The 15,312-nt window shown below is 40.1% G+C and overlaps 1 protein-coding gene across 8 annotated transcripts in view; it reads left to right on the forward strand.

The window, feature by feature from the left end:
- The window catches only part of gulp1a (GULP PTB domain containing engulfment adaptor 1a), an 84,733-nt gene that overhangs the window by 52,023 nt on the left and 17,398 nt on the right, over nucleotides 1–15,312 (forward strand). For 6 of the 8 annotated variants that reach the window (XM_056389473.1, XM_056389474.1, XM_056389475.1 and 3 more), the window contains 2 exons: nucleotides 2,936–3,016; nucleotides 15,059–15,120. In XM_056389473.1, the coding sequence (XP_056245448.1) occupies nucleotides 2,936–3,016; nucleotides 15,059–15,120 (143 nt within the window). The remainder of the gene's footprint in view (nucleotides 1–2,935; nucleotides 3,017–15,058; nucleotides 15,121–15,312) is intronic. The other 2 variants (XM_056389479.1, XM_056389480.1) reach the window with 1 other exon arrangement.

Consider the following 15,312-nt stretch of genomic DNA (forward strand, 5'->3'; position numbering starts at 1 on the left):
CGCATACTTCAGTTTTTATCTTCTCTCTCTATTTGTTGATGATGCCTTTTACATAAAAGCATATCTTCTGAATGGCGTCATTTATGTCAAACTCATAACCGGTGTTTGTTGCAGTGTCAGGTTATGAAACAGGCACCAACTGTGTGAGAGGGAGGAGCAGTTTAATCAAAGTAAGCCAATGAATTTGATAATGGAAGTCATTTATATATTTTTTTACTGCAGCTAAAACACATAGAAGACACTGAGGTAGTAAGTATTATACATGAAGGTCATCCGTGGTAGAGGTGTTCTTCTTCTGACCTGCTACATGAGCACGGTGCAAGGTGATAATAGTTTTGGATTTTTCCATAGTTTTAATTTTTATTTCGTTGTGGCTTTCTGTTTTCAGTTTAGTTTTTCATTTTTAAAGCAGGTCTGTTAGTTTTAGTTCTGTGTTTATTAGTTTCAGTGTTGGTATTTGTTTTTATTTTTTGTAATATAGGGGATTTGTCTGGGGCGAGATTCAAAAAGGTCTGAAAAAGTATTGTGTAATAAAAACTCAACAAAACATCAAAGCGTTTTAAAACTGTATTCACTGAGGACAGATGAACAACCACAAAACACAACCATAAAAGAAGTGTGGTAGTCAGCGTTTTCAACTGGACACAACAACAACAACAACATAAAATACAGAAATGGGCACAAACATGTAAACAGTCGACACAAGATGCAGCCTTTAGTGCAAAATGTGTGTGTAATGTGCTTCTGAGGTAAGATGCAGGTGGAGTCAAAAGAGGTTTGATTCATTTAGATGAACCAACTCAACATTAACTCATGGACTGCCCAGCACTCGTTGTGGATGCTGCAGCTCTATGGCTCATGATTGCAGTTAATTAACAAGAAAATACTTCATGTGTTGTACTTAACATCGTTAATACAGTGAATGTTTTGGACACTTAAAGTGCACATGTACTGGTCGTTCGCTGAGAGCCAGACAGCTGCTAAGATACTGCTCCATCTGGCACAGCTGAAAAAAATTTGAAGATAGATTTAATATGCACCCAACATACCAGGCTTATTGACAAAGTCAATAAAATGTTTTATTTCAGTTAACAGAAATGTTTTTTTCACAGTTAGTTTACATTATTTTGTTTTAGTTCATGATAACAACCTTGTGGGGCTGGATCCAAAATATATTCATTCAAATCTGGTCTTGTAGGGTGTCACTGTGTTGCTTTACATCTCAGGCTTGTGCGTTAATATTTGTAATACATGAGTAGATTATGAGGTCTGATCACATGATGTCTAAAAGTCATCACAGGAGAAAAAGTTTGGTGATGCAACATGAATGAACTGTAATGACTTGTATCATTTCATGATACTGGGTCCGTTCAGTCCCACTGCATTTTGGATCAGGTCTAATAATCCGTAGGTGTTTGAATCAGGTCTGTCTGTCCTCGGGTCCCTTTCAGATGAGGCTCCAGTTATTTTGGAATTAATTTATGCAGGTGTGTTTCATATCAGATCCAGTATTTTTTCAACCCATGCAGACCTCTGATACATGAAGGCCTTTGTGTGAAGCTGTCATGATTTAAGAGAGATACGGGGGTTGCATGATTAATCTCTTTGATTAGATCTCTCTTACATCTCAATTTCACATACTTTTGCAAAGAGTTATGTTAAAAAATCTCAAGCCTACGTCGGCTGAAGGTTGCAGAAATATCTCCTTACGACAGAGTCTTTTGCCATGAAAAGAAAATTACATTTTTATGGGACTACCCAGAGCCAGTGGATCCTTTTTTTTAAATATAAATAAAGCAATGTTTCTAAAATTAAAGCAGTGTTTTTGGAGGATGTAACATTTTGGCAGTTTGGTTGTTAGGCATGAGCATGATCCCCACCCCCCACTAAAAATGTATAATGACTCAGACTTTCCGTGATAAATGGAAAATGCCAGAGAAGGAAATTTTCAATTCATTTTGTAAATAGTCCAGGCACAAGTTAATTTGTTTGCAAAGGCAAAGACTGAAATAGCTGTTATGGAGCAAGTCTTGCATATTTTCCCACAGTTAAAGAGTAAAGAATATTGATCGTGCAGCGAGCTGACAGATACCTCGTCCTGGACACTTTGTCCTTGTGGTACCACAAGATTGCTAAGCTCTCATGGGGAATTGATGCAAAGGCCTGAAAGCAGTCAAAGCAAAAGAGTCACATTTTGGAGACGCCGTGGAGCCGGACATTTACATTTACGTCTGTAGGGGAGATTGCTGCCTTTGCTGTAAAGTAGAAACAGTGTGGATCCGCTGTACCAGTTTGTGTGTTAGGGCATATCAAGGCTACACTGCTGCTACTGCAGCAAGGAGACAGGAAACTCACCGCATTCATCTCTCAGACTTTGTCAGTACAAGCAGAATAATAATGCACACTAGTGTTGTTTTTGTGTGAGACCATTTAACTGCTGTCATAAATCTGGAGATGATTAGTAACAACACGCTGGCATCTGTTGTGGTCACTGAACTTCAGGGAAATGGATGAAGTTGTGTGCCATGTAAATGTATGTGTGTGTGTGTGTGTGTGTGTGTGTGTGTGTAGCTGAGTGTGTATTAGTGGATTGAACATAAAGACACTGAATGTGAAAGAGGATGTTACTGTGCAACATGATGACTCGCCTGTGATAGAAATCACTGTCCTATGCTGTGAAGCAGTGAGGGCATTGAGGGCTTTATTATCAACACTACAAGGTCAGGGCTACAGACTCCATAAATGATGAGTGTGATGTAGCCCAGAGGTAAACAAAAGGGTAATTCAGGAAGACTAAGACTTTAATTTGAACACATTCTGACAGCTTAAACATTGCCTCACTCCCTGAAGAAAACGTCAGACTCTTTCTGCCTTTTATTGTGAAGTCTTGAGGTCAATGCCATTTTTATCCCCCTTCTTCCTGCTGCTTTTCCAGGTGGAATATTGGCAGCAACTCAGGAGGGAACTCAGAGACGCACATTTTCCACTATGAACCGCGCCTTCAACAGGAAAAAAGGTAAGCAAAAATAACCGACGCTTCTCCCCGAGTTTGTGGGATTCAGCTCAGCCTATTTTAGCTTCAACAGTGTCTTCTCTCAGAGGTCTGACAGAGGAAACATTGTTGTTTCTATCAGTTTGTCCAATTTTTGCTGGGTCTCCTGTGTTTTATTTGAAGTGTTGATTCATTCAAGATATATTTGTGATTTTAAGAATCAAAAACCATCTCAGTGTAGTTTTACATCTCCTCTCTCAGGCTTCTCTTTGGAGATGTAGGAACAACAAGTCAGTGAACCAATCGGAGGATGGGCTCAGTGTCTGAATACAGGGAGAACTTTGATACTTTCACAGTGTTAATATAGAACCTAGACCTGATCTATAATCAAAGAACACATGGACATATACCTTTAGACTATATGGGACCTTTAGTGCTGAACATCCTCAGTATACTTCAAGATATTTTTTAAAAACTCTTTTTAAGTTTTTCTCTGAAATCAAATGAATTTCTCTACATGTCACAGTGTGAGATAAAAGAGTTGCATCTAGATGAAGTGCTCAATGTTCCTCTTTTGATTTTATGCTCATCAAGATTTAGAAACTCACTTGTGAATCAAGGACATAAACGTTTTTGGTGAATGTCTGAAATGGAGAATTTGAATTTTTCCTCAATTTTAGCCACGTACAGTCCATTCATTTGGCAGGACTATGAAGTCCTCGCACTTTAAAGCTCTCATGAAAAACAACAAAGAACAAAAGAACTGAGTGATGTATATGTTTATCATTTTTGTTTGGTGAAATAACTTTATGTTTTAGATAAAACCCATGCCACTGGGCAGCATCAAAGACTGTTTGAGCGACACAGGCTGCAATAAAACAACCCAAACATAAAATGATTCATCCCACAAAGCTATGAAGGACAACAAACCTATTAATACGGGCAGTAAAATTAAATGACAGGAGTCATAACAACATACACTGCGCATCCTGCCGTGCCTCTCTGACTGTTAGGCAGTGAAGAGGGTTGTGCCACGCTACAGAGTCTTGAGGTGACCCTGCCCAAATGCAGAGGAGGGGGAGATGTGGGACTGCAGTCTGCAAAACAGTTTGATGTGTTTACCACCATCTGTCCACCTCCCTCCGGTGTGAATCAACAGACCTGGAGAAACCTCGGACGGTGATGGGAAAAGTGTCCGGGGCCCAGGTGGTGCACCGGGCTTTAATGATATTTGGGTGTTATAATTCACTTTCCCCAATTAGTTCCTCTATTTTAGGAGCTAAAGATGGTAATAAGGGAGGGCAGACACTCCCCTCCTCACCTTGCATTAAATTTCCCAGCTGATTGTGTGTAATGGAAATGCAGCTCCATCCTCTCATATTTAACTGGGATTTGATTTCTGTGAATTTCAGCTGATGTATTTGTGCATGCCTGTGCACATATTGCAGGGGTGTTAAATTAAAATTCAAAGGGGTCCAGTCAGACAAATTTTCTATGTGTGTGTGTGTGTGTGTGTGTGTGTGTGTGTGTGCGTGTGTGTAGCCCAATAAAAAATTCAAAATATTATAAAATAATAATGATAATACCTTCTTTATATAATAGAATGATAATAACTAAATGTTCTTTTACCATTTCAAAGAAAATAACAGCTGTAATAAGTAATAACTAGATAACACAGTGCTTAATGAAATAAAAAGTGTAGCTTGACGTTACGTTTTTGTTGGTTAACTCCAACACTAAACCAACAGTCCGAGCCATTTATATAATAAACAATCTCAACACATCTTAACAACTGAACAGCTTCAACACGTCATTTCCTCTTTCATTCCTCCTTATATTCCACTTTCCCCTGTGTGTGTTTCTCACTCACTGACTCATAACGCAATGATTGGCCGAGTAGCGCCATGTGACCAGTGCCGTAAAGGATAGATAAGCTGCACCGCGTAAAATAGAAACACTCCCTCAAAACTTAATACTGCTGAATGATATATAGGTTACAGTCCGGGGGCAGATAGGATGGCGTCTTGGTCCGGATCTGGACCGCGGTCCGCCTATTAGTGACCTCTGCTATATAGTGAGGGCATGTTGGAAAAAGACAAATGTAGTTGGAACAAGGCACCGTCTTAAAGTTGGCTTTGGCAGCAGGCATATGATGAGGGGCCCCTGCAAAAAGCAAAGACAGGAAAGTGTTCTCTCATCAAAATCTCCCAGAGAGGCCATAGCACACATTGTCCATTTCTTTGCAGCTGTAGGGAGCCGCCACGGGTGAATCCATTCAACCATCTGCCATAATAGTGCGTTAAAGCCTTTTTCCACTCAGAGAAGGACAGCGGTTTCCTGACCTCCACCATGCACTAATACGTCGAAACACCAACAGATGCCTGACCCTTAGGCTTCTCTCTAGATTTAATTCCTGCAACATCTGTTACAGTCAGTCTGTAGCAAATGATGCCAAAAGGTCCCCAACAGGTAGCAAAATAAAAGCTTTTTCCTTCCCAGAAAGACTAGGCGTTTTTTGTTTTTTTTTATTCGAGAGCATGAACCTCGACATTAGAAATATACTCCGTATATTTTGCTTACTGCATGCCTGCTCAGTGGACCGTGATATTCCAAGTTTACCGTTGCAAATCAAACTGAATGTTGATGAATGTTTATCCTCTGAAGATTTTGATGTACAAATCTGAATGAAGGCATTGATATGAGGTTTAAATTGGTGTTTGAATGAGCTGCTATCTGGATGATGAGGAAGATAAGCGGATGCATGGTGCAGTTGCTCCTCTGGGAGGGGTAGTGGTGGGGGCAGGGACTTTGAACTGCTTTAGAATAGATTTAATAGATCTGTTTCTTGTGTATAATGCAGTGATTTGATTCCTCTGGCAACACAACATGTTTCAGTCTTCACCAAACTACAGTTGTTGATAAAAGTCACATCAGTCGGAAATATCATCTGATGTGCAGCATTTTATTTGCAGCTAACAACCTCCCACAAGAGCTGAACAAAGGTTTATTTGCCAATGATTTCACAACAGAGTGAATTATTCAGTCTCTGCTGAACTCCCTGCTTTGTGTTTTTGTTGCTGATAATATTACTTCCTTCCATTTAGTTTTTCTTTGTTTGTTTAGTTAAGAATATTTTTGATTTATTTGTTTTACACAAAAAGAAATAAGGCAACAGGGTGGTTTTCAGCTTGTCTGTCATTGCTCTCGTTCACTCCTCAGCTGGTAATAACTCGGAATAGTCGACATACAGGCAAATATGTGTATAAATGTCCAAAGGTTCTTATTTATCAATCATTTTTTGCACCTTGCCTCCTCCTGGCTGCTTTTGGCTGAGAGAGTGAAGGCTGGCACTGATGACAGATCTGCTCCACTGATTTACCTCCTCCTTTATCTCTGCGTCTGGCAGTGTTTTTGGGCTTGATCACGTCTGGCAGGTAATGCCAGCAGGGATCTTGATCATTTTTATCTCCTATGTTTATTGCCCCATGCTCTTGGACGTGACTCGCACTGAAAAGTTTGACTCCACAGAAGTCATGTGGACCTTTTTGGTGAGCTGCAGAGCAGCAGTTTTGAAAACATTACTCAACAGAATGTTATGTACCAGCAGTGTAACCTGCTCCGAGGTTTGTAGCCAGCTGATGATGGTCTGATACAGAAATCTGAAAGAGAAAAACACTCACCAGTTGCTTATTATGTTATATTACCAATTCTGTTTTAAAAGTTCTAGCACTACTTTGAATAATAATTAGTGTCTCATATGTTTTTCCACAACAAATTTAAATTACTTATTTAAAAAGTTGAATTTGCATCCAGAATCTTTGGATATTTTTCTTGTAAAAGTTCAACACAAGGACACAAGACGTCTCCTACTTTAGGTCTCCACTTGTCCCATGTAATACGAGATTGTCTTGTATTTGAAAATAAAATGCAGTGGGACTCAATGTGTCCCGTATTTTTGTACACGTCATTTCATTTATAAACTAAATATAAACTAAAATAATGTCCTCAAAGTGCTGTGAATAATGTCATTTAAAACCAAACCAGTTGTAGTAGCTTACAAGTTTATCAGAGAGCAGTAGACTGACAAGCTCTGCGTGCTGGGAGAAAATACACATCACATGTCAGTGGTTGATGTCAGTAATGATGTCTGAACGTCTGCAAGTGAAACGTACGAGGCCGTCAAGATTCAGGGCTGATTGGGAGACCCAACTTATTTCTTCACATAGAAGGTAGCAACCCTACTGAGAAGTTCATTTTCAGTGTGCGTGTGCATGCGTGCGTGTGTGCGTGAGTGCACCGGTGGTTTCAAGTTTCCATATCACACTTGTCTAAGTTAGACTGTGGTCAATGATTGGCTTCCAAAACAGTTGTGATAAGTAACAAATCAACACAGCTTAAATCCAGAGTTAAAGGGAGCACAGAGGAATATTTCCCTTCAGCAGATGGATGTGAAAACAGCCTCCTAATGTCAAACTCTGCACAGACACACACGTCATTCCTCAGAGTCAAGGCCAAACATCCAGGTGAACCCACAATTCGCAAAACACACTTTTGAGCTGTCGGGGGACTCGACATATTTATCAATATAAAGTTTAGTGTAAGTGTAGAGAATTGTCGACTTTTCTTCACAGTGTCATGCAAAGGTTAGCTTTAGCTTTTGATTTTTACAGTTAAAGTGATGATTGTTGTTGATTGTCCAGTTATAATGTCACACTGTGCTGGTGATGTATTAAGAAACTCACAAGTTAATTCTCTCCGTGATTGGAAACACACACTGAATCCACAGTGTGTATGTGTGTGTGTGTGTGTGTGTGTGTGTGTGTGTGTGTGTTTGGTATCATAACTTTAGAGATGTAGGTTAGTGTCATTGCAGGTCACTGTAATGAGCTGCAGAGTGTCTGAGCTGATGGACTGCAGGAATGAATATATTACAGTTGTGTCAAACCAACAGATGGTTGCTGAAGATTAGTGATGTTGGTGCAGAAGAGGAGCCCCAATATATTGGTCCAATGTTCTGTGATTATACAGCAGACAAGGACAGTGCACTGTTTACCCTGGATGTTCCTGCAGCAGTGGGAACCAGAGCTGGTGAGGTGTACTGGTGACACAGTCAGGGTCACCTGTTTCAGCTGCTGGAACAAAATAAAAGCTCAGATTCTCTTTGATTATTTTCTCAAACTTTGTCTTGAACAGTGACTTTTTTTGGAAATGGTGTCAGAAGCTAATGATAGCTGGTGAAACGAAACCTACCACGATGGTTGGATGGAGTGTGCTGGTATGGTCACAGACAAGCATGAGATACTTATTTGTCAGGACTGTGATAGTCCCGTCATTTAGAGGTAAGGGTGGGCTATCTGACAAGTTCATATCAGGATCGATTTTGAAGATGCCCACGATCGAGTCTTCAAGTGAATCATGACATTTTACCAATGTACCAACTGTCTACCCTAATAATAATAATAATAATAATAATAATAATAATAATAATAATAATAATGATAATAATAATGATAATAATAACATGGATCCACACTGTGTTCACAAACCAACAGAATGATTTCCTACTATATGGCTGTGCTGATTGGCCAGATACCATCCCATGTCCCTATTAGATGCAGTTAATGTAAGATAAAGCATTGATTTCTTACTACCCTCTCACACTGTTGGTGTAACCATGGTTACAGCTTGCCTGTTTACCCTGATTGTGTGTGAAGCCCAGAAAAGAGGAAAAATCATCAGTAAAGTCATTTTTCTACATACTTTAGGTAGGTTGTTTTGATACTCACAGTGTGTCTGCAAGGTCATCAGCAGTTGAAAGCATCCTAAGTAGTAGTACTGAAGCTGCCTAATGCATAATCTATCTCTACAACCCAGCCAGTCGAGGCAGATGCCCCCCACCCTGAGTCCAGTTCCCTAAAAGGTTTCAGCCTCTTAAAAAGAAGTCTTTCCTTGCCACTGTCGCCTATCGCTCACTCTTTGTGGGAATTGTTGGGTTTCTGTGAATAATATTATAAAGAGAAGGTCTAGACCTGCTCTATTTTGAAAGTGTCTTGAGATAACTTCTGTTGTGAATTGGCACTATACAAATGAAAATTGACTTGACTTGATTTGAACCCATCAGGGCCCATGAGGTTCAGCGTGAGCTAGCAGCACGGTGGATGAGGAGCTGATGCCAAAAAGAGGACTGGACTGACTGTGCACTATGGGATATTTGTCAAAGCAAAATGATCAGTAAACTTTGTCGGGCAGCGGTGGGCACTTCCAGAGCTAATATGACAAATCTATTCAACCACCTTAAAAGGAAGCATCTGGAGAGAGTGTTTCACTCAGGTCAGCACAACCCCACTCATATGTATTCAATGATGAAATACAGGGGGGCCTGAATGACAGACACGCAGAGAGCTCCTTGTGCGCACACATACTATGTTGAAATCAGAGTGAATATCAATAGTTAATAAAAAAAACTCTATCTCACATCTACCTTTCTCTCTCATCTCTTTCTGTTTCTCTTCTGTCTCTCTCCCCCTCTCGTCTCGGTCAGATGTTGTTACACGTCTCCGGTTTCAAATTAAAAGCCCCCTGCAGAGTCGTGTAATTGCAACTTCATGGCATAAATGCTAAATGTATACTGGGAAAACACAAATCATGACATGATTATTTTGGAAGACCAACCACCCTTATTTTTAAGCTTTTTTCTTTTTCATTATTATGGTCAGATGTCCTCTATGCATCATGATGATAGAATCAACAAAAAGCATTGATACATGTCTGATTGCCTTGTACTGGGAGGACATCAGAGTCCAGCGCTGCATGGACCACTGCCTGCTCTAACCATGTTGTTTTTGTAGTGCCATCTGACATTGCATATGATCCATAGTCATTTCCTTTTTTGGCTCTATATAATCTAAATTATTATTCCTTTAAATTGACTGAACTCTTTCAAAACCGTCCGAGCAGAGCAGAGAAGACATGAATTCACATGAATTTACAGGGGCTTGATACAAAAGCACAAACACTACAATATTATTTAGTCCAGTACTGCAGCACTGCAACAAGAGCTACCACCATGAACCTCATCATTTTCAGTTGTTACTCTCAGAGAAAGGCTGTGCATGTAGATTGCAGCGTTGCAGTATTGAATTGTATTAAATTGTAGCACTAAATACTTGTATGGTGGAGGCAAAGCCTTGAGATCCTCTCAAAGGAGATACTGTCAATATCTCTATGTAATTGCAACATGAAGCATGGCCTGTTTTGCATCTTACTACGGCTTAATTTTGTGTATCAAACGGCATTTGTCGGATGGATTTTTGTGCCGGTACAGTCGCACAGTTTAAAATGCTTTATCTCAAAGTAAAACTGTCTTACCCGGCCTCGGTCGAAGTGTGGTTTAGGTCCTCGCTGCATGGAGGTTGTCTTCTGCATGATGGAGAACTGTGCATACCCAGCAAATTCATTGTGTGTCATTGATTGAGCACTGCAGTGAATTAGGCTATTGCCTGCCCACGTCTTGTGGCCCCATAGAAAAATTGTGCACTTACAGCGCAGCACTCAGGCTCAGGGCTACACTCAGAGAATGTTAAAGAGGAGCGACCACAACACTCAACAATATGGTAATGATCGCACGATAATTAAGCATCACTAAAGATAATGCTTTACACACAGCAGGGCTATTGTTATTGTTGTTTTCATCAGAAGTAGTAACAGTAGTGTCATTACTACAATAAAAGTAAGTTTTATCTGTATTCCACCTGTCTTAGTGAGATGAAAATGCCACAAAGAAAGCAAACACATAAAAGGAACAGAGACAAGACAGTAGACAGAGAAGTGGAGTTTTTCATCTGGTTAATTTGGTGGCTATTTGGAGGAGACAGACAGCAAACTGCTGTCCTGCAGTATATCTGGGCTGTGAGAGCTTCTTGTTCTTGCCAATTTATAGTAAAACATATATAGTACATATTTTCTTGTTTGTATTTGCTTTTCCAAGTGAGATATAATTTTTTAAGTGGAGGAGTTAAGAAAACTGGAGTACTTGATGTCTTTGGATGCATATCTCATCAAAGACTGGATATCACAGAACAGTGCCTGGATTCACAGCAGAATGTGAGATAAAGTGAAATACAGCTATTAGCTTGTAGATAAGGGGAGATTGTGATTAAGATCTAATAGATCCAACCATCAATAAATCCACATGGCCACGGTGTGCAGGACTTCTTCGTGCAAGGACTTTTTCCTCCAGTGTGTGACAATACATATGCGCTTTAGGTCTATAAAGCAGGTTTTTGCTGATTTTCTTGCAAATTAAATAGTCCACATGAGGGCCGTATGGCCAGTGCTTGAATCAATTCAAAAACTTTAGTGAAAAGTGCTGTTTGTATGGACGGCTCATCTCTGCATTTGAATGAAGTACCATGGGTTACATCATTTGTGTAATCTGTAGTTGAGGCAGATACAAGTCATCACTACCCAAAACGTTTGTTTCATTAGTATTGCTTAGGATTGGGCTTTTATTTTTAGCTAAAGGCACCCACGGTTTCCTTTGACCCCCCCCCCCAACGCCCAAACGATTAACCATTTATATCTGTCTACTCTGGTTAATTAGAGCTGGTATCTGTGAGCAGGGGTTCAGACACTTGTCTACAGACTTGCCAGCAGATCAGGAAGGATTTAAACAAGGCAAATGCAAGATTAAACAGCCGTTGCTGGAGAACAAAACTGTAGTGGAAATATTAAATACCCTTTATTTATCTTCTAACTTGAATCATTTGAAGTTAACTAAAGAAAAGTTTAAAACTCAGGATTTTAGGATAGATGCTCTTCTAGAAAACAGAACCGTAGTGTTAAACATCAGGATGGATAAAGGATTGTCAGTGTTGCACAAGCTTATAGTAATTTATATAAACAGTATACTAAAGGTCTCTATAGTATGAAGGCCGATGTCCATGTGTTGTTTGATTATAAAGCAGGTCTAGGTTCTATATTAATACTGTGAAAGTATCAAAGCGCTCAGTCCACAGAGGAATGCACACAGCCTGTATTCAGAAACTGAGCCTTAAAACCAGCTGTCAGGACTTCTGTAACTTTGTGATGTCACAGCAAAACAGTCACCACTCTCAGCCATGCCCCAAGCCCCGCCCACCTGGACCCACCATCCAACATTGCTGGATTTGGTTTCTGTCAGTGTTTACCTGAAATCTGCTATATTTTTATTAGATCAGTCAGAAAACAGTCAGCCAATCAGAAGAGAGGCTCAGAGCCTCTTCTCTTCTGATTGGCTGACCGACCTGTTTTGACTAGAGCTCCAGAGAGAAGCCTGAGAGAGGAGATGTAAAACTACACTGAGATGGTTTTTGATTCTTAAAACCACAAATATATCTTCTTATGGATCAACACTTCAAATAAAACACAGAAGAAGAGGAAAATATGGAGATTTAAACAACATATGTACAATAATAACCACACCTCAAGAGGGGTTGTAAAACTGTAAAATAAATCATTTTCAAAATCTGTGATCTGAAATCAGCGAAACACGAAGGCAGCTGTTGCTAATAACAGTAGTTGCTAGGGTGTAACATGCATGACGGACTTGTGACCTTTATGCTTTCACACATCCTAACTGGCTCTGCAGAAAGGCAAGAAGAAGAGAGCAGCGACGCCGTCCCTGTCTCTAGAGAAAGGCGACTACAGTGAGACAGTGAAGCATCAACACTTTCTCAGGCTGTCACCCTTTGAATCTTCCCTTCATCTCCATCCAACACTTGACAACTCAACCACACACAGTGACCTTCAGACTCTGACTCATCCTTGCACCTTAACAGTTAATCTTCCTTCTTGGCGACCCTGACAGCACTTCTAACTTTTGCTACTATTGGCAACCTCGTCTGGTTTGCCATTTTATGCAGCAAAGACCTGGAAAATAAGCACACACACCCACCTTCCCTTCCTTTAATCAGGGCAGCGTGTGCTGACGCCTTGAAAAAATGTCTGCCTATCTGCCACGCCGCTGTGTCAGCCCTCGCCACTCTACTCGTTACTCTGTCTTGGAATTTACAGTTTCTTAGCCCCCTTAGCTCGACATGAAAGGATGATATACATCATCCCTCTATCAACTTTCATTCAAGAGTCCCACTAGGAAATTGATTGCACTTTGGATGAGGCTGTCGCAGGGCGCATGCAGGGATAATCTGGTTGCAAAGCTGTGAAGAAAACTTAAAAGGAGGACACTTTAAGAAGAGGAGAGGCTCCGAGTTCAACATGCAGTGTCTGAGAGGTGAAACAAACTCGCAGAGAGCGCCGTCTCTCGTGCGTCAGTGGTTGTTTACCTGCAGTCTCGCCATCGAAAATGATTCCCAGAAAAGTAAAAAAAGGCACTTCCTTTGGTTTCCTTGGAAATAAAATGGTGGATCAGCAAACACAAGCAATCACAATTAAGAAAATGTGGGGCACCAAATTAACACTAATTAGAATAGATTTGGAATTCATCAAGCCATTTAGCCAACAACATCAATGTAAACAAAGTCATTACAGACTTATGCAGAGGACGCGGTGAGGTTGATTCACGTCATTGGCGAGGTCTTGATTAACACAATCCACCTACGGGAATCGAGCAGCCCAAGGTCACAGTCGTGCATCTTTTGTCACAAGATTTATTTAACAGGCGATAAGCCGTTTATGAACGGGAAATGAAGAAAGAAAAGGATCTTTAATCAATAGATGATTAAGAAATGCTGAAAACGGCACTATGGGATGCTTTGGATCGTGCCAGCAGTGACCTGTAATGATCTCTGAACCGCTGCTCATTTTGGGGTGGAGTAATCTTCAGAGACTGTCTGCAGGGCAGTTTTTAAGTAAGTCATTAACTGTATATGCTGAGAGGATAATGTGTTGAAATCAGACTAGTGCTAAAACACAAATGTTTGAACCGAGATTATTGCTACTCATTTGATGGCAGATCTTTTTATCTTTTTCTTTCTTTTTTTTTTGGTTTTCCAAAGTGTGTTTCTGAGACGTGATTTGAAGAAATAGTCACTGCATTTTTAGTCTTTGTTCAGTTAACTGTCAGTTTAACCCAGTTATGCCAATTATGGAAAAGCAAATGTCTTTTTATGTCCCCTTATAATATTGTTATCTGTTTTATACCAGGAATGTCCACATTTCTTTTTTTTTTTTTGTTTACCCAGAGTATCTGCCACTGACTCTTGATCTGATAGGTCTATATTAAAATGAATCGAGTAAATTTCCATTTAGCTTGATGTCAGTGGCACTTTAAAAACATAACACACCAGTGTAATGTTGCTTAAAAAGCCTCCAAAGCAACACTTACTGACTTACACTCACTGTCACTGAATATTATTCATTCAAAAATGGCCAGTAGCTGTTTGTTTGATCAACTTAACATTTTACATTCTGAGAAATTTGTGCTTCAAGAAACGGTGGAATACATGTTTTATTGGAGCACAATAGACAGCTGTCCTACCTGACACTCAATAAACGACAATAAATAAAGTATCAATATTTCACGGAGGTTTGAGTTTCCTTCAGGAGAATGCAAAGCATTTTTCAAAGTTTTTGCCTCCGTTTGTTCTGCTTAAATGTGAAAACGAGTCTCTGTGCAGTGTGTGCTATCCTCAACAAACAGCCAATTTACAGATCTTAGATGTAATTAGCTATAAATGTTTGCTCTGACTATGTGTGCTCAGAGTTTGTCTCTCTGTGCGACACTTCAAACTCTCACTGATGTCAAAATTTGTTAGGAACTCCAGTTCTGTCGATTCCCCAGACCCAAAGCCCCTCTCCGTTTTCATCTTGTCTTTAAACGTCCTGAGAGCCTCAGTTACAAACTCACATGTTTCTCTAAGGCTGAAATGTTCTCGACTTAGAAAGGATACATCTTCACTTTAATTTGTCCTTTCACATCTGTTCGCACCCAGGTCTTTCCATTTACTCTGAATTCAGTGCACTGCGTCTAAAATGTGCTGTGCATTGAGTCTGAGCTCACCTTTAGAATGATTGTGGCTGTGCATGAAGTTCTTCCTCACAGATTGTACCTCTGCTGTGTCCTTTCAGATAAATCATGGATGCACACCCCGGAAGCACTGGCCAAGCATTACATACCCTACAATGCCAAGGTACGTGTCACTGTTTCATTGTAGTGAGCGTTGTTACCATATTGGCATTAAACACTAAAGGTCTGGAGGGCATTCTGATGTTAGACAATGGTTAGAGGCTTTTTATGGTGAAAGGAAACATAAGAGTAAATAAAATCCAGAAGCAAAACTGAATCCAGGTCTGTCAAACCGACACCTTTTAGACCAGGTGTT

This window comes from Seriola aureovittata, chromosome 11, assembly GCF_021018895.1.
Source record: "Seriola aureovittata isolate HTS-2021-v1 ecotype China chromosome 11, ASM2101889v1, whole genome shotgun sequence".
NCBI lineage: Eukaryota > Metazoa > Chordata > Actinopteri > Carangiformes > Carangidae > Seriola > Seriola aureovittata.